Source organism: Larus michahellis, chromosome 12 (genome assembly GCF_964199755.1).
Source record: "Larus michahellis chromosome 12, bLarMic1.1, whole genome shotgun sequence".
Taxonomy (NCBI): Eukaryota; Metazoa; Chordata; class Aves; order Charadriiformes; family Laridae; genus Larus; species Larus michahellis.
In genome coordinates, this window is record NC_133907.1 from 4,249,735 (window position 1) to 4,272,314 (window position 22,580).

The 22,580-nt window shown below is 49.1% G+C and overlaps 2 protein-coding genes across 3 annotated transcripts in view; one reads left to right on the forward strand and one right to left on the reverse strand.

Annotated features, from left to right (window-relative positions):
- Positions 1-16,749, reverse strand: part of LOC141750397 (uncharacterized) — a 47,577-nt gene extending 30,828 nt beyond the window's left edge. For both annotated transcript variants that reach the window (XM_074605401.1, XM_074605399.1), the window contains exon 1: positions 16,652-16,749. The gene's annotated coding sequence lies outside the window, so the exon portion shown is untranslated. The remainder of the gene's footprint in view (positions 1-16,651) is intronic.
- Positions 12,511-15,795, forward strand: NPBWR2 (neuropeptides B and W receptor 2). The gene is made up of 2 exons (XM_074605406.1): positions 12,511-12,818; positions 13,356-15,795. The coding sequence occupies exon 2, from the start codon at positions 13,989-13,991 to the stop codon at positions 14,985-14,987; it is 999 nt and encodes a 332-aa protein (XP_074461507.1). The 5' UTR covers positions 12,511-12,818; positions 13,356-13,988; the 3' UTR covers positions 14,988-15,795.
- Positions 16,750-22,580: the final 5,831 nt, after the last annotated feature.

A 22,580-nucleotide genomic window follows, 5' to 3' on the forward strand; every position in this document is an offset into this window, starting at 1 on the left:
CGGGATCAAAGGCAGACGAACAGACAGGGTCCTCCTCAGACGTCGGCCATTGAAGAAAAGAGCAAGCCAGAACAGCCTTGCCCCTTTGATCCCTCAGCTTTTACACTGAGCGTGATGCAGATGGGATGGAATACCCTGTTGGGCAGTTTTGGGTCACCTGTCTCGTCTGCTCCTCCCTGCGGGTGGGACCCCTCTACGCTTCTCTGCTTCCTACCCTCTAACGGGGCAAACAGCGAAGTGAGCCGACCTTGGTTGTTACAGCAGTAAGTCTAAGCAAGAGCCTCTGTGCGCACCGTTCCTTGGTATAATCAGGTCTTATCACTCAGAGTGAACAGTTTCTGAACAATACGCTGTTAATTTCAGACTTTAGTCAGTTAGAAGAGGCCCAGTTAAAAGTAAAATTACAAATCAGAAAATTGGTTCTGTTTTATCTCAAACCAGGACAAGGACAGCCGATGGATGCCAGGGCATCTCTGCAGGCTCCCGGGCAGTCAAGCGGGCACTATGGCATTTAAACCAGGCGGGGATTGCTTCCCCAATCTTTTTGCCTCCTTCCTCTGCCACCAAATCATTTCTTTTCTAGATGACTTTCACACATGGAAAGCTCCTTTCCAGCAAGTCAGACTCTTTGCCTATAGGCAGGTTTGATTGATCTTCAGGACACACTGATATCTCCTCACTCCTCTATCTCACCAACAAACAGGAGACAACGCATACAATAGGGGGCCTGAAAATTTAAAAAGAAGCATCAAGAGAAGTAAAAGAGTTATTTACTTAAGCTTCATCTACTCCAATAGCTCACACAGTGGCAGAGCCAAGGTGCAGCCACTCTTCCCATAAATACTATTCCCACCTGGATCTCCTTCTTTCACATGCCTGCTCTTTCCTCCTCCCTCCCCCTGTGTCTGTTGGGCTTGAAAAGATATTTGGAGAAGGGAAAACCACCACAAAACCCCACAGGTTGGCTCTCAGTCCTATGGTATGAGTTACTTTACATCATACTTTTCTTCCACAGCATTGCTGCAGGGTAACGCCGGAGTGATAAATGCCCACTCCGAAGAGAAAAGCATCCATTCATCGCTGAGCCCTCCAAGTCATTACCGAGAACAAATTAGAGGGCAAAGGTTTATAGCCTCAGAAGGATGATGGGCAATACCTCATCCTCCATCACTGTGTGTCAGGGAGGGATGTGCTGGGCACGGCTCTTTTCTGTTCATTTAAACAAATGACAATACAACCATGAAGCATGAATGTAAACTTGCCCAGTTCAAACTGGGAAATCCTAAGCATTGAGTGTAAAAACTGACTTCAGATTACTGGAAGGTTAAATTTATTTCATTTTACACACGAGATTCTTCCGTGTGAAAAATAACTGAAAGCCATATAATTGCATTTCCAAGCAGTAAATTCAGACCAGGCGCAAAGACCACAAGCGCAGCAGCAGAAGAAACAAAGACAACAGACATTTTTAAGGAGATGGAAACTGGACTCTGGGTTTTCCAGCCATTGTAGGAAGTCCCATAAATTATCCCTTGCCAACTTCTTCCCCTCACCTGTGTGCCCACGGCCAAATACACTCCCAGATAAGAAAACATCTATCCAGCTGGAAACTGGGGCCAGAAGCAGGAAAAGTTGCACATGTCTGAATTAAAGGGCAACACAACTAAATGGGCTGCCTTACAATAGAAATGGACAGCAGGAACAGCTGAAGCCAACAGACAGACAAGTACCTGAACTATTCATGCTACAGAGATTTCTGACAAAACCCCTAATAACCCAAAGGCAACGTTTTGTCCAGCAGAGCTGGCAGTAACCGTGTGCTGTAATTTGGTCATCGAGAGCAAATGAAGATCGGCTTGGAGCTCGTTTGGTCCGCTGCATCTTTTTTTTGTCCTGAAAAATGTAATTACTTCTACTCTTTGGAAAAAAATTACCGTTTTGAGTGGTTCAAGGCAAAGAGTTTCTTCCCATACCCACTTGTAATCAGTCACCAAGAGAAATATTTTCTCAGAAGATCTCTTCAAAAAACTTTTGAGTTATTTTTAACATAAATAACTTTGTTATTTTGTTCCAAAAAAATAAGGGAATTCAATTGGGCTCTCTTAGTTTTTATGAAAGTGTTTCTTCCCGCTCCTTTGGAGAGAAGAGCAAACGCTTTATTGCAGAAAAACAGAGTGAAGAAGAGGAAGTTTCTTTCTCCCGGAGCTGCACAACACCAAGAAGCAGCAAAAACCATCCACTTTTCAGTTCTTGTAGTTTAAGGGAAAAAACCTGGAGGATCAGAGCTGTGGGAAAGGCACAGTGAGAAGAGCAGGGGGTCTGCTGGGGGTTTCTTCAGGCAGTTTGGAGAAATACCACCCAATTCAAGCAAAACCAGGGAGAACTCAAGACTCCATCCCTCAGAGCAGAAATACATCAATTTGACCCAAGTGCCTTTCAATTTTAAACAACTCAGGGGTATCGCCCACTCTCTGCCGAGCCAGCAGGTGGGAAAAAAGTTGTCCTTGTGGGACCAGAGCTGCCACTGGCTGGGCAGCGGCTCCCTGGCCACGGGGCAAGGATGCTCCCCTGGGAATTTGCCTGCATTGGCCCTGGGACTCGCAAGATCTGACTCCACAGACCCCCACATCCAAAAAGTTCCACCTTAAAAGTCTTCCATTTGGGATTTTGCTTCTCCATCTGCCTGTTGTCATTGGGCATCTGCTCCCTGTCGGCACCCTTCCAATGGGCACGGTGTTTCTCCTCCTTTCCAGCCTAAAGGGCAAAGCTATTTCCATTCATTCTTCTGAAAATACTGGGTAATTTTATAAATTTTGGGGTTTTTTACCTAATTTTCTCTCCCTGGCGTGCATTTCTACGCATAGGGTGCCAAGGCAAAGAGCACTCCATTGCTTAAATTATGTCATTTCTCCATGTTATTTTCTTCCCAGATCGTTGCATGGATTTGGTGCTGGCTCAACGCTCGGAGCCTTGACACCTCAAAGACGACGGTTTTCCTACTGATCTCCCCGGGCTTTGGATCAAGCCCGTAAAGAAGAAAATACAGCAAAAGCAATTCCAAACAGAGGCCCTAGAAAAGCTAATAAAATGCTGCACGCCTGCGTTTGCTGCGGGGAAGGATCGGCTTCCCTATTTAGTGCTGCTTATTAAGTCGTTACAAACAATTAAAGCAGCAGAGGGGAGGAAGACAGAGCTATCATTTCCAGCTCCCCCCCCTCGCCTGCCTCTCTGTCCCCCCCCCACCTGGCATGAATTTCATAAGGCACAAATCTCCCAGCGGGAATCCCTCAGCAATTGATTTCCTACTTGTGAAACGCAGCAGGCAGACGTCCTGCCTTTCCCGGCGAGAAAGGGAGATGAGAGGGAAAGTGTGCCTCGGTGGTTTTGTGGTTTGGGTTTTTTTTTTTTTTTTTTACCCCCCCCCCCCCTCCCCAGGCCACACGGCTGCCATGTCAAATCCCCCCCTGGCAGGAGGCTCCGGCAGGAACACTCTTCCGCGGGGTGACAACCCGCTGTGGATGCTCACACGATGCTCTCTGCGCATAAGTGACCCCCGTGAGGGCAGACACACGCCCCCCGCCCCCACACACACACACCCGCCCCCTTCAGGCTCTGTCTTTGCTCATGAGCAGGTCCCAGTGTAATTTTTACATCCCCAGGTGATTTTCGGCCCGTTTTTCCCTTTAGCTATTCCGCCTTCCCCAAAAGCGGCGCGCCTGGCATCGCTTCCGAGCCCGGCAAATAGCTCCGACACCGATGAGGAGCGCCGGGGAAGCAGCGAAACGCCAAACAGCCAAAACAACACAAACCCACTCACCAGCCCATCCCCACATCTCCTGGCCTCACTCGAAGGCTCAAGAGAGTTAAAAGAGCTGACCTGTTGTCTAAGAACCGGCTGCGCAATCGAAAGGTAAGTGCCAGGCGCAATCGGCCGCGATACAAGCGCCTCTCGGCGGGAGAAGGAGCAGGCAGAGATCGGAGATGCTCCATTACCGACAAGGACGCCACCTCGATTGATGCTCAGTCACCATTTGGGTCACTTTTTTTGCTTTTACTTTAAGCAACGACCTCTCTCATGGCAATTGTGTTTTCCCTCCCTGCAGCCACATGAAAAAGATCCACTAATCACCCGTCTTTTTCTCACTGCTTTCTGCCCGATATCACTTTCCCCTTATATAATGGGCAAAATTGAGCTTGTTTTCCCGATGGAAAGGAGCCCATAAACTCTTTTACTGATTTCAATGCAGTCAAAATTACAAAGTCTCCATTATTCAGGTGTCCCAGGTCAGTAAGGAAGGGGGAAAACCGAGCAGAGGCGGGAACACCAGCCATGGGTAACAGCATCATGTTCTGCCTCTCTCATGGATGTTTTTCTTTCCAACCTAGAAAATCCCGTCCCTCGCAGGGCTCTGGAAAGATCGGGGCTGCCCCACACAATATGGAGAAAACCAAGCAGGAGTTCTGCAGAGCTGCACAGGGAAAAACAAGGGAGATGCAACTACAGCCCAAAAAGCCCTTCTCACCACAAATCCTGGCCAGGTAACAGGGAGATTCAAAGCCTCAAAACCAAAAAGCACCTCTATTCCTGCACAACCTGGCTGCTGAGCATGGTGTTATCCAGCTGAGCCTGTAAACCCACAAGAGAACGGGCACTGCCAGGGCCTGATTGCGGAATAAGGAGTTCATCACACCTTCCCTGTAAATTGGGATGTACTGGAGGACAGATATGCAATTGATTGTCACATAACCTGCAGAGACACGCAACTACTCCGCAGTTACCTGGGACTCACTAAGCAACACAAAAAGGTTATTGATGCAGTTGGGGAGCGTTTCTGCACAGGGTATGAACCTCCTGACATCCGAGGCGGAGAAACATATCACTTAGCATTTACAAGACTAAAGCAATTCTTATTACAAAAAAAAAAAAAAATCAACTTCCCAGCAAGGAGCCTCAGCAAGAGTTTGCAGAAGTCAGTGGAAACGGGCCATTTACAAGGAAATCATTTTCCTCCGCCTTCAAATGGAATTGAGAAGCAGGTGGAGATGGAGAGGTCTCTCAGAGCCCGAGTGTGCTCCCTATTGATAAAATGATATTAGCGAGGATCACTGGTATTAGAAGTGGAAAGATCTATTTGGTCATAACTCAGCCCCTCCAACACAACACACCTTCTCCTGCTCGGCCCGCTCCTGTCTGGAATTACTCACTTGGCAGGAGGCCCTGCCTGGCGCGGGGAGTTTTGTGCTTCAGAAATTATTTCAGGTGGAAAATACAAAAGGTATATATTTTTTATTTCTTTTCTTTTTCTGCTTCTCCTCCGCAAGCATCTGAAACATCTTCTCTACGGCGGGCGCGGTTATCTATAATTAAATTTGCATCAATAGGGTTTCTGATAGGGACTTCCTTTTCCCCAGCGCGCTGTGAAAACCCCGGTCAGCGACCCGGCAGCTTCAGTTCCACAGGGAATTAAGTGTTGGGGCTTTGCTTTGGGGTCCAAATTAGATTTTAAAGAGAGAAGATCCAGGTCCTACTGGTTGTTGCTGCTCTTTTCATTATTTCTGGTACAGATGCTGAATCCAGTCCCTCCCTCAGTTGCTCAGAGCCAAATGTCCCCGCTATGTCCATGACCACGGGGTGCAGATGAGCAGACGGCACCAGCCCTGATCCTCACTTTACAGCAATTAACTCCCTTCCATTTTTCTTTCCTTTATTTTTTTTCCCCCCTCGGTGTTTCATAGCCACCACTTCTATCAAGCTCACCTCAGTTATGCAGGTTTCATTTTCTCCATCGCACTGACACATCCAAGAAGGATCACACTTAAAACCAAGTTTTTGCCAGCAGATATATGGCTGCATGAATCACGACGACCTATTTAAGTAGGTCAGGCTGGTATTAATTGCAAAAGTGAGCTGTAATAAGTGATTGTAGTCCAAAGTCAAGTTTCACTAAGCTCAGATCAGGCCTCCTGCTCTTCACTTTTTCTCCTTGGAATAAATCAATGGTATTGTAAACCTTGTACTCTATGTTTTTTGGCCTGAAGAGCATAGGGAGAAGGGTGCCGGCTCTGTACAGTTGCACTGGAAAACGTTGTGCCAGAAGACAGATTTCACGCGTTGTTTTTTTAAACAATGAACATTCTACCAAATATTAAAACATTTTTCTAAAACATGATATTAAGCTGAAGATGAGTCACTTCACTGTCATAACACAGGCAGGGAGGGGAAACTGGAGTGAACAAAGCCGCAAATTCATTCAGCAGCAATTTGCACGCCATAACCCTCCGATGATTAGGCTTTTAGGCCAGAGGAGCTTTGCTACTTAAGCAGACGAGGTGACACATTTAGCTGTTGCTTAGAGATATTGGAATATATTGCACAGAGCCTGCTCGCCAGCGAGCATCCCTGAAGGGCTCCGTGCTGGTTTTCCGAGGATGCGTTATCACCCTACTGCAGCGCCGTTGTTTGCAAAAAGCCTCACGGCTTTCAAAGCAGGTCAAGCAAAGACAGAAGCCACCACTTTTCAGAGCAATAGTTCAGAAGTCATTAAAAAAGGTCAAAGCGGCAACTCCTATCACCTGGAAGTGGCACAGATACCAAGGGCTTTTAGCAGCTGTATCATAACCAGCTTAAGAGCAACTAAATAATATCTAGCTCCTGCACGGGATGCCAATGGGTTGCAGCACCAGACAGCACGTGTGTCCTACACAACCCTTTTCTGCCAGCAGCTGTCGCGTTGAAAGGACTGTAGTTTCGATATTTGTCTGTCAGAGTCCCAGGACTTTCGCTGATTTACTATCAGAGTCCCACCAAAGGGCTTTCACTGGATCAGATTCACAAATAATTCAAATAAGTTACCTTATTGAGAGCGACAGTCGCAGATTCGAGATAGCCATTGATAAATTCACTAACTACAGTAGCACTAATTACTTAAGGTTAATATTGCTAGCAAAAATAACACTAGTACAACAACCCGGGGTAACATTCACCAGAGGAGGAAAGGCGCCGCGCTGACCCAGAAAGGCGTCCCTGCCTGGGGTGGAGGGAGAGAACACAGCCCATGGACTGCTCCATCAGGTATCAAGTTTCTTCTCTCCCAATTTAACAGTCATTTTCTCCACCCTTTTATCCCCAAAATTACAAGGTTTCCCTCCCCTAGGTGAGGTGTAGTATGATTTGGGTGGAGAGATGAGTGCTATAGTCATGTACGTTTAGCATGATCTCTAAAAGCTTCATTAGCATATACAGGGGTGTCAACTTTAATATGCATTTCACAGGTAACGAGGCGAAGGTCTGTTACCAGACATGGCAGCCTCTCAAGGAAACAAAGAGCTGCACAAGGTCTCTGTTATCTTGATTTTACTGTCTCTGCTGAGGAAAAGCAGGGCTGTCCTGGCTCCCCAAGACTACCCCGTTAATTGTGTATCCTGTGATAACCAGACAAGCCTTCACTCCCCTGGGTTGCACAAGAGATAGCAAAGCCAGTCTTAATTGCTCTTTGAGCACAGAGACTTCACCTCATTATCCAAATTCCACAGCAGCACAGCACTAGAAAGCCCAGCGTGGATGGGGACCCAGGAGAAGAAGTTGTTAGGACAACTAACATTATTTTTCTTTTACTCCCATCCTTTCAAATTAGGATTCCTCCCTTTGTCTTGCTTATTACCTCTGCAATCCAATAACTGTGCTGGAGAACCCCCTTGCAGACATGCCATGCTCATCTGCTAAAGGCAACCGGCAGGGAAACAGAATCCCATTAACATCTCAATGGCCATTGATAGTTTCTAGAGTTAACAGCATTCCAAGACAGCTGCCCATGCCAGCACCACGGGGCTGGGGATGTCCTGCAGAAGAGCCAGGGTCTCCAAGAGCTGCTGGGTCTGAGGGCTGGAGCTTCCTTCCTGGCTTGCAGGAAGAGAGCAAACAGCTCCAGCCACCCATCCACCACCTCTCTGTGCTACAGCTTTTATTCCCCATCACCTCTGGCCAGAGGAAAACACTCACACGGCATTTGTCTTGATTGCTCCCCTGCAGAGGTGGAGATGGGGCAGTTAGTACATCCCTTGCCTGACAAAACCAGGCTGTTTATAAGTAAGAATCATTACTCTGATTTTCTTTAAAGCACCTCCAGGAGCCACTTTGCCTTCACTGCAGCTTGTGGTTGGGTTTGTCAACAGCTGGTGGACCCATTGCAATTATTACCAAAGGCACTTTCTTCACCCACAATTCACCAGTTCACTGAAGGAAACATCTGCTCTATCCTCATCCCCCAGAAAAATCAGGGCCTACACCCCTCGCCTGCTTCCCAGGGGTGTCCCACAAGGTGAGCACCATCACCTGCCTAAGCTAAGCCTGGCTTGCTTTGGCTGGGAAGGGTTAGGAAGCTGGAGGACCTAGCCCAGCTTGTGGCAGTTCACCCAGGGGTGATGAATGAGCTCAGGTTTCTCCTTTCCAGCTCACCCCAACACCCATAAACCCCTGTTTGCAGGGGGAGGCCAGCCGCCAAGGAGGAGGAGGTTCCTGGGGGATGCGGTGGCCAACCTCTCTGCATCCCCAGGCTGGGACCAGAGCACCTCAGGGGACACTCAGCCCCAAGGCAGAGGTTACAGTACAGTGGCAGTTATCCTACAATAAATAACCTGACCACGCACACTAGCTCGACTCACCAAAAGCCGTCACTTACAGGCTGCTCAACATAATCGGTTCTGGATATTAACCTGCAGCGCTGTACCATCTTTTGAAAAGCCTGAACACCTCATACAAATAAATCACCCTAATAACCAGCCAGTGCAAGATAGTCAGCCAAGAACATTTTGTTTTGGTGAGGAAAGAGTATTGATCGTGTATCTGTGTCCTTGAGATGAACTTGACTCTTTGACAGCAGCAAGAGCCCAACAAAACAAGATAATGTCCCCTGTTAATCCCCTGGCGGGGCAGGGGTGAAGCAAAGCAGTCTTATCAAACTGGACCCAGTCACGGGACTTCTCTGGTGGCTGCAGGAGCTTCATGGTCATGCCCAGGGTCTGTAAAGCAAAGAGCTGCAGCTCCCTGGCTCAGCTGCTGGGAGGGATGCTGAGCCCAGCACTGCACAACCCCTTCCTCCAAAGCCAGAAAGTGAAGCAGAGGAGAAAGCGATCCCTTTTGGTGTCCAGGAACGCTGGAGTCCTAGAGCGGCAATCCATATCTGAGCTGTTCATGTGATTACACCTTTCTCGGAGCCCCTGCTTTTCAGTCAAACCTTCTCTCTGTCTCTGCAAACTGTCTATGGATGAGTGTCTCACAGACATGGAGGTGACACTCACAACCTACCCCAGAAAAGAGCAAGGACTGCCAGCACTGTGACCACAGGGACATGATCATACCTTGTCCCCAAAGCAAGGTGCATCCTGAGGGGTACCGCTGGGTGACTGAGAAGCCACCTTCATTTTGCTTTGTTTAGCAGCTCCTCTTCAACTCTACTCCAGACACAAGGATATACTTTCAAAAATGGGGCAAAAGAGCCCTGGAAAGCTACTGCCCGATCAGCAGGTGATCTGTGACCTCAGGAGCAGTAGCACAGGTGCATTAGAAACTTCCAACACCACCACCCCCAGCAGAACAGAATAGAATCAGTTCTCCCTTTTCTTTCCCACAGTTAATTCATTTCATTTTAAATGGCTGGGCATGTCTGCTATCCCTGCAAGCCCTGGCGGGAAGAACACACTCATTCCCTTCCCTGGTGAAGTCACTCCTCCCAGCAAGCCTGGTTTCACCTCCCCTGGCACTCCTGCATGGAATACAAAGCATCCTCAACTCAAAGGCTCAAAATTAAGTCCATCTGAGATTACTGTGACTTTGAAAAAGGACAAGAAAGAGGGAGTCCGTCTCCGGGGCTGATCCAGAGTAACTCATCCTCTTTAATTGCCCCTGTGGATTAACAAGGGAGGTGACATCGGCTTCATTCCTAGTGCCCTGGAGAAGTCCCCCTCAGAAGGGCTGAAACATGGTTAGAGGCAGCAGCTGTCTGCCTTAGACCACAGCCCTCTAGACAACATGCCCTTGCTGGAGGGCTGAAGCATCACAGAGGGCTCAGGTGGCATCACTCACACAGCTGGTGAGGAAATAAGCCCATCATTTGAGCAGATATTTTGCAGTGCCTTCCAAAAGCAACCCAGGCAAAGAAAGCTCCTGCCCTGCCTGTCCCCTGCCGGTGCTGGGCTTTCCCGATGCCCCCAGGCACCGCCAGCAGCGCAGCACTCCATAACTCCAGAGTGATGGATGGTCTTTGTCTGGAGTCAGCAGCATGTCAACTTCATGATGGCAATAAAGCACCATCAGCTTAGCCTTGGAAGGGATTTCCCCCTCCCTGATATGCTGCCTGTTCTCTCTGTTTGCACAGCTGACTCGAGCTGCATAGTGTGAACATGGGTTTCAGGAGGCAAAGTCCATCTCTCCATGGCGTGGATTTGTCAAGGATGGGAGCTTTGTCCCTCTTGCACCGTGGTGGCGATGGAGCTGCTCGCACAAGAGTAGATCCAAGTGGCAATGGGCGAAAACACAGCTCGCGTCCTTTGTAACAGCAGCTTGAACTAATGCTTGATTTTCAGGGCTTTGTACCACCATAATATTGATAATCAAGTGGAAGGACATCCAGCCAGAGAAAACAAGGTGAATAAAACATCCTCTCCGCCTTCCCTCCAGGCACTTCCCATTCCACATCATGCCAGTGCACACAACGTGCCTCCTCTGGTCGGATCCGGAGCCGACACAAGGGACAGATTCTCTCTCTGTTGATGGAAGTGCTCCTGCTGCAAAGCAATTTCATGCGTGAATTTAGATGTGTTTGCCAATGCTCTCCCCAAAGCAGGTGAGTTTTACTGCAAACCTGTTAGAGGAGCTAGGCAAGGAGCACAGCTCAAAGCTAGCGCCGTCCATTTGTCTAGGGGATATAAAAGAAACAAAAGCCTCTCGACTTACACCAGACAACGAGATTAAATTCTTAGTCCCCATTTCATCCCTGACAAGGTTGTTTTAATCAAACACATCCTAACCAAGGCACGCAGGAGACCGTGCTCACCGGGGATAATGAGAAGGCGGCAGAGGCAGGCGGGAGGGAGGGATGCGGCCCCGGTGCAGGGCACAGCCCATGTCTGATCCCCAGGATTCCAGCCAGCCCCACAGCCCCCAGCCTCTTAGGGACATGTCCCTAAACACACAGCACCTGGCACACAGCCACCAGCCTGACAGGCAGTTCCAAGATAACAGCATTTGGGGCGCGAAAGGACAGCTTTTGCACCCTCCCAGGGAACCGAGAGATGTGCTCGATGCTGAAAACCAGCAAGTCACGATGGAAGGATTTTTCAATGCAGCTTTTACACCCTTTTGCCCTGGGGAATAGTTACAGATTAGCAAACTTAACATCACATTCTCCTGAAGTTCTCTCCCTGCGTTTCCTTCTCTGTCACAAAGGCAACAGCGATTCCTGGAAAACTGCCTTCTCCCTGCAGACCTATGAAAACCCTCTTTCCCTTGCAGTTAACAAACTGTGCCAGCTTTCCCAAAAAACAGGCAGAAGGACGCCTCTGGGGGTCTTTCATCTGAGGAAAGATCATCCATATCATTCCTGTGGATCTTCTCGGGCAATCTTCTGTTCAATTTTGCTTAGGCCAGGTTTTGGTTGAAAACTGTCAGATTTGGGTTCAAATACAGAAAACATCTGTAAGAGTTGTACACTGAGCATAAACAAATTACCACCTACTGAAAAGTCGGGGGTACCCACAGCCTTAAGGAGTTACCTCCCCGAGTGCAATGAAGTGTTTTGCTCCCACCCCCGTTACCAGTGCACAATAATCTTGCCAGAAAAGGGTAAACATCCCCAGAAGAGGAGCAAAGTCAAACACAGCTCTTCGCTACATTGCTCATTTAAAGGAGGTGACCTGCTTGGTTAAATGACACCGCACACACCGCCAGGCGTACCACTGATGGATGCTTGTGTTTTTGCCTCGCCTGGTGTTGAAACAAAGGTCAGGCAACCCGCAGCTGGGGAATACATTTAGAAGACTAAAGGAGAATCAAAAGACCCTTGATTTCCTTTATGCTCTTTTTATAGGGGACATGAAGGTAAAGTGATCTTACATTGTTGCTGGTTTTGGTATGTGACCTGCGGTGTGTTTCTGCCAAGCTTCACAGGACTCCTGCCTTTTGTGATGCGCGTCTGAAGGCTTTAGCTGCATTTCCAGAGCTGGACCAAAGACCCAGCAGGGGAAAGCCAGCTGCGCTCCCCCAGAACAGCTGAAACCAGCACAGATCTGGCAAGGTACATCTGTTTATTTGTTCATTTTGAGCACTGTAATGTTGTGTACCCTCCTCCCACTCCCCCCCCCCCCCCCATTGTACATCTTCCTTTGTTAAAGCCAACCAGCGTTCCTTATTGAAGCAGTTTAACCCCCCGCTTCCCACTGCTCCACACATCCCTCATCCAGCCAGCCACAGCTTGCCAGCCCTGGGTGCTGCCTGTGCACCTCAACATCTCCCTCATTCCTGAGGGGAACAGCTCTGGAGCATCAGCTGCTCACCACCATCTACCTTATTTACTATTTAAAGAGCCCTGCAGAGAGGGGGGGGGGAAAACAAACCCCAACTTTTTCCTCCCCTCCTTCCCTGGTGTGAACAAGTGCTAATTGCCGAGATGTGCGATGCACACACAGAGCCATCATGTTGATACGATCGCAAAGCCGGGTAACGTCAGCATCCCAGAGACCCTCCTCCAAGTCGGATTAGAGAGAAGAGGCTCAACGGTGCCGAGCAGCAGGGGCCGGAGGAGGCAGCCGGAGCCGCTCGCCAGGTAAGGGACACCTCAACCCTCCCCATTCCCAATCCCGCCTTTCCTGCTCACTTTACCTCCGTGCGACAACAAAAACCACCCCAAGCGAAGTGAGGCACTTCTCCTTGCAGAGCCTGGGGACCAGCTGCCAAATCTTTGATCTTCGGGGGGTCTCGGTTGTTTGTTTGTTTGCTTCCCTGCGGAGGAATTCTTGGAAGCCTGGGTCAGGCAGTAGCGATGGATGTGGCAACCGCTAGAGGTGTAAACAGATGGGGTAATTCTGGCTTTGGCTCTAAAGCAGATTTGCTTTCAGGGTACTTCTTCCCCCCCTTCCCTGAATAATCCTGAACTTTTGAGATTCCCGGGTTTGTCTGTCCGTCTGTACCAAGTTTTGTGTGCTGCCACAGGTGTCTGTAAAGGGGATGGTCTTCATGTTGACTAAGATCATAACCTACCCTTGCTTAAAGAGTTACTTTAATTTTGGGTTAACCCTTAGTTCTGGAAATACTCCTTGAACTTTATTTCCACCCCCCCCCCCCCGCCTTCTTCTTTTGCCAGGGGACCCTGGGAGCGGGGAGTAGCCCTGTCGGAAACTTCTTCATTGTTTGTGAAATCTCAGTCAATGAAAAGAGTCTGAACTCCGACACAAAGAAAGGCACTAATTAAACGCTGCCACGCTTCTGCTCCAGCGGGGAAAAGCAGGCACTGTGCAAGAGAAACAGCAGCCATCCCTGGAGTCCTCCGAGGGCTGTGAATAGCCGACCAGGCACAAAGCTTCGTCTCTGCCCTCCCTGTTCCTGCCAGCCCTGGGAAGAACTCTTGCTGCAGACAGTTGAACTGAGGCCACTTGACTTCCCCAGCAAAGAAAAGCCACAGCTCACCGGGATGCTCTCAGAGAGATGAGTTCCATGACTAACACAGGGAGTTATAATTCTCATTTGCTTTTTTTCATGGAGCCTTATGTGTCTTTCAATCATTTCCCCCCCCCCCAATCGCTTCAAAATCTAAATTCCCCAATGGCATGGGACAAGAGAGGCGAGTTTGATGGTCCATGCTGCCTCACAAGCCACTCTTTGGAAATAACCCACTTCTAAATGAGATAGCAGCTGCTTCTCAAACAGAAAAAAGGCGCTGTCTCCTGGGCTAGCAGGGCTTTCAATCATATCCGTGGGCAGTCTGTGACCAGCAGGCATGGGAAACGGCTCTCTCTGGGATGATCTGAACAGCACCTGCAGCAACGCAGGTAACAGCTGCTACCTGCACAACAGCATGAGGTTCAACTTAACATTCCAAGAGCAGGCAGCTGATTTCTACATTGTCCTGCCTGTCATTTACTCTGTGATCTGTGCTGTTGGGCTCACAGGCAACACTGCTGTCATCTATGTGATCCTCAAGGCCCCCAAGATGAAGACTGTGACAAACATGTTCATCCTGAACCTTGCTATAGCTGATGACTTGTTCACACTTGTCTTGCCCATTAATATTGCTGAACACCTCCTCCACTACTGGCCCTTTGGAGAAGTCCTCTGCAAGGTCATCTTGTCCATAGACCACTATAATATCTTCTCCAGCATTTATTTCCTAACAGTGATGAGCATAGACAGGTATCTGGTAGTACTGGCCACGGTCAGGTCCAAGAGGATGCCACATCGTACGTACCGAGCAGCCAGGATTGTCAGTTTGTGCATCTGGATCCTAGTCACCATCATAGTTCTCCCTTTCATCATCTTTGCCAATGTCTACATAGATGACCTGGAGATCAAGAGTTGCGGTCTCAACTTCCCCAAGCCTGAAAGGCTTTGGTTCAAAGCCAGCAGGATCTATACCCTCATCCTTGGCTTTGCAATTCCAGTATCCACCATCTGCATCCTTTACACCATGATGCTCTACAAGCTAAGGAACATGCACTTGAACTCTAATGCTAAAGCCCTGGACAAAGCCAAGAAGAAAGTCACTATTATGGTCTTCATAGTCCTGGCTGTGTGTCTCTTCTGTTGGACCCCCTTTCACTTGGCCACCATCGTGGCTTTGACCTCTGACTTGCCCCAGACCTCCATGGTCATTGGTATATCCTACTTCATCACCAGCCTAAGCTATGCCAACTCATGCTTGAATCCTTTCTTGTATGCTTTCCTGGATGACAGTTTTCGGAAAAGTTTCCGGAAGATGCTGGAATGCAGAACTTCTTGAACAGTGGTTTGGGGCTCACAGATCTCTCCCATGGCTTTGCAGGGGCAACTTTGCAGACTGAAGGGGTGGCTCATGAATGTACAATGTTTGTTCTTTCATTCACACGTAACGTGTGTGTCCATTTATCATTATTATTCACATGGTTTGTCCTGCTTACTCGCCAGTCCTGCATTTTCCCTCTGCACCTCCCAACTTCTCAAAGTTGCTTTTCTATATTCTTGCTTTTAATCACACACCCTGAAGCATTAGGACAGAAAACTTCCTTTCCAGAGGTATATTTCTACTACATAGTGGTCCTTTATTGCCCTCTGCTGTACAGCACAGAGATACTGGGGACCAGCTTTCAGATTAATGTAACGCTCGGTTCTTAATAGCTGTGTTATTTGGAGGATTGGTTCATGGAGCAGAGCTAACAAGCACTTTCAAGGACACATCAACAAAAGACAGAGGATGAAAGATGAGTATTTGCAAGAGAAAATGAACCATTTTCACATCCATGTACGTGCATATGTGTGTTATGGCTTTGGGTTGGTTTTTTTTTTGATTTTGAGATGTCTGCTTTCCACCCCCACCTCAAACTCCCTCTTTCCTGAGCTGTTAACACAAGTTAAATTTAAACCAAAAGCAAGATCTGCATCTCAAAAATAGTGTTAAACAACACACCATCCAAATATTATGGCAACTGTGGGAATTTGTGTTAGAAATTATTTTTAACTAATTGTTCCTGTTGTCAAATATATACTTACTGAAGAGTGATTAATGAAATAAACCTACTGTGAAAAAAAGAGACTGGTCCTTCTTTCACCAGAGAAAACTTATGGTATTTGTCCCATGTCTTTGCTGTGTATACATTGCATTTTATCTAGCGTAAAATAAAATATTGTATATTTATAACAAAATCAAGGTGTTTTGTAGGCCACAAGAAAAACCCTAGCAAGCACTGCAGGTAAAATTCCTTCTTTAACAGGTAAATAGTAAAGCAAAGGACTTCAACAGAACCAGAGCCTGCGAGGAAGGGTCTGGAAATCAGAAATACAGTACAAAAAGCTTCAAGAACAACCGTAAACCTGTTGAAACCCCACTCTCCCTCTCCCAGCATGGGAACTTCTCCTTCACTGGTAGGTAGTGGGATGAGCACACCATACCTCCCAGCTTTTGGGGTCATGGAAAAGCCTCACCTCCACCATCAACGTGTGGAGGTGAATAGGGCTCCTTGCCATATTCAGTCCTTAGTAGTGATCTACCGCAGCCAGGAGAATACTGCATGCGCCACAGCTCCTTTATTTTGGCTCTATATTAGCCACCAAAGCACCTAGTTAAATGGGAGTGGACTTTTTTGGCCAAAGCAACACCAGAAGCTACCATCCCTCATCACCTCTGCAAAAACCAAACTGCTCCCAGGGGTCCTTGTCCAGCCGAGCACAGCAGTAAGCTGTCTTGTAGGTCTACAGTAAGTAAATATAGCCAAATATATTACTGGTTTAAAGGGAGGTTGTCTCAGCTAAAATTTTCCTCTCCAGCTTTCCCCAGATCCCCAAGCACCAAGCTCAGCTCTTACCTGTCCAAATTCCACCAGGAAAGTACAGGACAGGTAAAACCAAAGAAGACAGGGTTAGAGACCAGCTAGATTGCACATACCAGAGCCCATCCAGGGGGCAACGTACCTACAGCAGTTATCCAAGGTCTATTCAGAAAAGGGGGCTGAAGACAAGGCTGCAACAGGAGTCCAAGGTCCATCCAGGAGGCAGAGCTGGAAACAGATATCCCTCCAAAAAACAAGGAGGGAGGCTGCAGGGCTCTGCTTAAATGGGCTCCTGGAGCAATGGGTGAGGGTGTGGGTGGAAGTCCCAGGTGAGGTCACTCAGGGCGATTCAGTCCTCTCAGTGCTCTCAGGGCTCTGACACCAAAATTAACAACCTTCAATACATCGTGATGGCAATTTCATGTTTCCCTTTTAGAAAGCTGAAAGCAATCTGTGAAAACAAGATCACTTGTGTTGCCTTCTCAGTATTAAAGGTGTTAACCTTGGATGAACAATGAAGGAGAACGCATTCTTCTAGCTGAAACTTTGCTAGGAATTCCATTTTTTTATACTAACTAACATTAACTTGCAGTAAAGATCAAGAGCTGAATCCCTGGTGTCAGCCAGCCTCATGAGAAAGAGTCCACAGTGGTGGGTCCTTATTCCCACAATCTTAAACCCCCCCAGAGTTAGTGCGCACAAGGTTCCCTGACCCAAGTTTCATGGCTCATCTCTATTTCTCATTAGCTGCAGCTTGCAACTATCAGAAAACGCAAGGATTTTTCAAAACCCGGTCCTGATAGTGTGTCTGTGTGTGCTGGCACGTGCAGGTGTGTGGGGTGATCACTTAGCAAGCCCCAGACATGAGAGGAGGAACAGGGAGGCACCTGGAGAAGAGATCACCTCCACTTAGAAGGTGCTGGTGGCTCTGAAGAGGTATCGAGTGGCTCAAAGAGTTTAGAGAAGAGGGGAAAGACCTGGCAGATGAGGTACTGGGGACCATGAGAATGGAGGATTCTGGAAGGAAAGCTGGGTGCCGTGATCCTGAGCAACCTTCAGAGGGAAGGAGGCAGGTGCCAGCAGCAGATGAGGGAGTGCAGAGGTGTTGCATGTCCCCTTGGAGCAGCCCAGGCAAGGCCAGGGAGCAGAGCCAGCCTGCGCAGGCAGGCATCACGGGCACCCACCGCTTTAGCACGGTTGCCATCTGCTGGCGATGGGCTCCCCAGATGAAAAAAAACCTCTCTGAGTGCAGAAAACTAACTCAAATGATGCCACCTCACACTCAAATTGTTTATCTGACTGCAACGCCACTGTTTGTTTATTGGTGTTAGGTCCGTAGGAAAGGCAATATATTTCATTAGGTGGAAAACCTAATATATTTCGTTAAGTGGAAAGTCAGCCGCTTTCAGACCTGACAGTGTCTTTGCTGGAGCTTTTCCCCTTTGAATCCAATGTCACGATTGTCACAGACTCACAGAGTGGGTGAGGCTGGAGGCACCTCTGGAGAATGCCCAGTCTAACCCCCCTGCTCAAGCAGGGTCACCTACAACAGGTTGCCTGGGTTTGAATGTCTCCAAGGATGCTTCTTTGGGCAACCTGTTCCAGTACTTCACCACTCTCACAGTAAGAGCTTTTTTCCTACGTTTAAATGGAATTTCCCATATTTCAGTTTGAGCCTCCTGTTCTGCCACTGGACACCACTGAGAAGAGTCTGGCTCCCTCCTCTCTGCACCCTCCATCACTTTCAGATGTCCCTCAGATCCCCCCCGCGCCCTCTCTCCCTGAGGATGAGCCGCTCCAGCTCTCAGCCTCTCCTCCTGTGATAGCATCCTGCCTGCATCTGTGCTTTTCTCCATGTAAAATGCTGAAGACGGGAGCGTCGGCTCCTCTTTGCTCTCGTGGGGTGCAAGGCTACAAGGAGAGAAGGGGCTTGCCCTGGCCAAGGTCTCCTCCAGTGCTTAGGAGGATCTCTGGCTCCCATCGATGCACCGAGCTGGCCCGTGTGCCGGCCAGTGGAGCGTCCGGCGGGGCCCTGTGTTTCAGCCCGGCGGCACTAAGCGGCACTCTCTGCTTTTGCCTCGGCACGGCTGGCTCTCCCGCAATCCCTGCTCAGCCTCACACGCAGGCTGGTACCACGTTTCGGTGGGGAAAGCTCCGAAGTGGGGCTGTCCGTGCCCAGGGCAGACCCTCTGAGCGTGGCACCTGAGGCCAGGCTGCTCCGGCTGTTCCTGGCAGAGCAGAAACCACCTTCGAGGAGGCATTTGCCTGCTCGTCGCACAAGTTCACTCCAGGAAAAACCTGCACGCTCGCTCGTTCATTCGAATTTCATCAGGTTTGTGGGGCTGGCTTGCTGCGGATCACACCAGCCCACATTAGCCACAAATTAAAGGCCGGAAGCATTCAATTAACTATTCACCTAACAAATCCCCTATCACTCTTCCAAACCAAGCATGCCTTCCAGGGTCTGCAGGGTTGCAGGAGGCTGAATTGGTGACCAGCACAACTCCCTCCCATCCTAACCCCCTTCCCAGCCGGCCGTGCATCGAGTGAGCAAGCCACCTCAGCCCCAAATCCAGGGAAATTTCCTTCTGGGACAGTCCTGGATGTCTTAATGAGTGCCAAGGTGCCGGGCAACCTCGCAGATCCCCGGTTACGGCAGGAGCTGAAGGTTTTTCCACTTGCTCCTACCCACTGCAGCAGCACAGAGGAAGGCAGTGGGCTCCTGTCCGCCTCCTCCTCGGGAAGGACATCACCTTCCCCGCTCCGGCTGTGCCCAGGAGGACAGACAGCCCTGGAGGACTTCGCTTCATCATCCCCGGGAGAGGGAGAAGAAGGCATTTTCCACCCCAGAAAGAGGAATTAGGGCTCATACAGGGCTCATATTCCCACGGCAGGCTTTAAATGCAGGCATCTAAGATAAGAGGTGGGGATCGGAAATTACTATTGCTTTTTAAGTCTTTGTGCTGCAGCAAGTAATAATGGCTGCTTCGATCAGTTGTCCTCATCCGAGCTGTGCTGCAGCTTGTTCCCCTGCAAAGCCGTAATCCCCTGGTACTTACGCAGTCTCGCACTGTCTCCTGCTGCTGGTCACGATTTCGGGTGAGAAAAGAAATTATACCCCACTGAGGGATGAAGGCCCGGCTCTCAGAAGCATCTTTAGACGGGAAAAAAATTGAAAAGAGAGATTAAAAATGGATGAGCGAAAACTTGGAATAGAGAAGATATGAAGCACGAGCATCTCTAGAGGATACTCTTAGAAGCAATCCGAGAGAGAGAATGTGTCCCTTTTCTGAACAGCCTGACTTATCCGTAGCACTCGCCTTGTCACCTACGGGACGCTGGGAGCCCCTGGGTGTCATCTCGATTAGGGATGACGGGTGCTAACGTGCCGCTGATGCTCCCATTGCAAACCCGAGGAAACAGTGACCCTCCGGCCTTACTGCTAGTTCTGGGAGGAACGAGCTGGGTTTGGTGCCTTCAGAGGGTCTCAGCCCCGCAAGAGTTGACATTCCCACCTGCTGCTGAAGAGAAGGGGACTCCCCAGGCCGGGGTCCCTTTCACCCGTGAGTCAGGAGCACATCTGAGGACCCCGTGTGGGCCATGGGGACACAGCGCTGGCAGCTCCGTGTCCCATGCCTGGGCAGATCATGTTGGGTCTTACCCCATCTAATCGTGTTGGGCCTTACCCCATCTACACCACAACTGCAGCCCTGGCTGTGCCCGGAGCTGGTTTTGGGGTGATAAATCCTTGATCCAGGGCAGCTCTGAGGCCTCCAGAGGAGCTCCATGCTTGTTGTTGTCGTGGAGAGAGAGGACAACAGGCACCCTTCAAAAAAACAAAAAAAAAAGCTTTCCAAAGAAACCCCTCTTGAAAAAGCCATGTGCCACATGGCTGCATTTCTCTTCCCCCACCTCCCTTTTGCTGGAAGGGAGGAAGAGGAGTTAATTTAAAGGCAAACGCCAAGAACAGTGACAGTAAATATTGCCAAGAGTTTCTCGTGGGCATTTGGGTTTGGTAAGTGAAGATGCAGGGGGAAAGATCAAAGCTGTCTGAATGGCTTTTAATTACGAGCCTCAATTGCTCTATTTTCTCTCGGAAAAGTATTACAATTATCTAACAAAGCTCTTCGAGTGGAACTAGACGCTAGCCCGAAGCTTCAAGGGCTGTTTAGTGGCTATTTTCCCTTTTTTAAAAAAAATAATATTTGATGTCTAGATAAAAAACCGGGCACTCCCATCAGCGCCTACAGCCAGGTCTGGATGAAGAGAGAGAGGCTGGAAAGCTTTTCCCGGGAGGAGGTGAGCAGCCTGGGCTGCACCGAAGGCTGATGGTGGCCCTGCTGAAGCACCCCACCGCAGCGTCCCCTCGCTGGGCAGGGGTGCTGCCACCAGCATCCCACATGGGAAGAGGGAATTACTGGCAAAGGGAAAATAAACTATAGTTTGGGAGTAAGACCTTTGACAGTGGGAAACGGTCCCCATTTTCCCCCTTTTCAGTTTTTCTCATATGGAATTTCTTTCTCTGTCTTTCGCCAGGATTTCTGTACATCCCCGTCACCTCCCCTTGCTCCGCCACTTTCTCTGCACAGACGCCCCGGGAGATCGTGAGGTCCAAACCATCCCCTGTACAGAACTCAGTGAGGCAGCTGAATAAGGAAAACAGAGAAATAAGGATTCAGCTTCATAAACTGAACCCTCAAATGAGATCGGAGGCTGGTAATTAATAAAGAAGTCAGATTTCAACGCAATGAAAAACCTCCCCTGAGACCCAGCCTGCTGCTGCCTTGTATTGATGGAAATGCTACGGATGTAATTACATTTCTCCTCGCTGTGCGATGGAGACAGTGGGTCACTCTCCGCCAAGCTCCTTCCTTCCTTCCAAGCCCATCATGAGCCAGGGAGATGGGGCCAATAGCCACCATTTCACGGCGGATGGGGCAGGTCAGAGCTGATGGCTCACCCTCATCGTGCAGGATCCTGGCAGGTAGTCCCAAGGCAGAAGAAGGGCTCAGTGGCATCGCCAACACACGCTCATCAGAAGACAAGAGGTAGTTTTCCAGCCGAGCACATTCAAGCTAAACCCCAATGCAGATGCCAAAGCAAACTGTGGGGAGAGCTGCGCTGGTCGGCTTTCCATACCCACCTCCAAGCTCTTTTTCTCAAATTCTGCTCTTTTACACTTAATCCCAGGAAGCAAGTGATTATCCCCAGGAATTTTCTCTGCGGTTACGCAGAGGTAGAGCAGTGCGAGGCTGAGATGAGGGAAAGGCCAAAATATGTGAACAGATGACCGGTGCATGCCGAGAAGTTGCTATTAATGCCTAACATTGAACAAACATTAGATAGCCAAATCACAACACGGGAGAGAAGTTGCTATTAATGCCTAACATTGAACAAACATTAGATAGCCAAATCACAACCCGGGATTCATTTCACACAGAGGAAATCAGGCTGAAAAGCCATTAATCTTGATTTCATATTGACTACATAGCCTGTGTTTTTATTCCCCATCGCTGAATGAATCAGCATGGCATGAGCTTTTCGGAGCACTCACTGCACATGGCAGACTGAAAACACACAGAGAAATCAATGTTTATAGAAGGGCCAGCGCCAGTTCAGACTTTGCCTGCTCTCCTCTCTGTGGCCAGGAGAAAGGTGATCCGATGCAACCAAAAACCAGACTGTGGGAAGAAGTCTGTCAGTGGCTTCCTTGGAAAAAATCAAGTTTCCTGCTTGGTTTCTCGCAGATTCATCCTTCACTTCACTACGCCGAAAACCTGCTGGTTGGCAGGGCTGGTGCTGCTGGGATTTTGGCTCCAGCCCATCCCATCTGGCTGCCGGCCTGGAGGGGAGGGACGCGGCAGATGCTCTCCCTGACCACTGCAGGCAGGCAGCAGGACTCCATCCGCACAGGAGCTACATCCCCTGGCAGAAATAACATACACTGGAGGAAAAAGACCTTTTCCTGCAAGAGTGGGCTGGTTGCATAGATTATGAGACCCCCCCAGCAATAGCTTGGGCTCTACAGGTAGGATTTCCCACCCAGCATGGCAAAAGGCACATGGATTTGA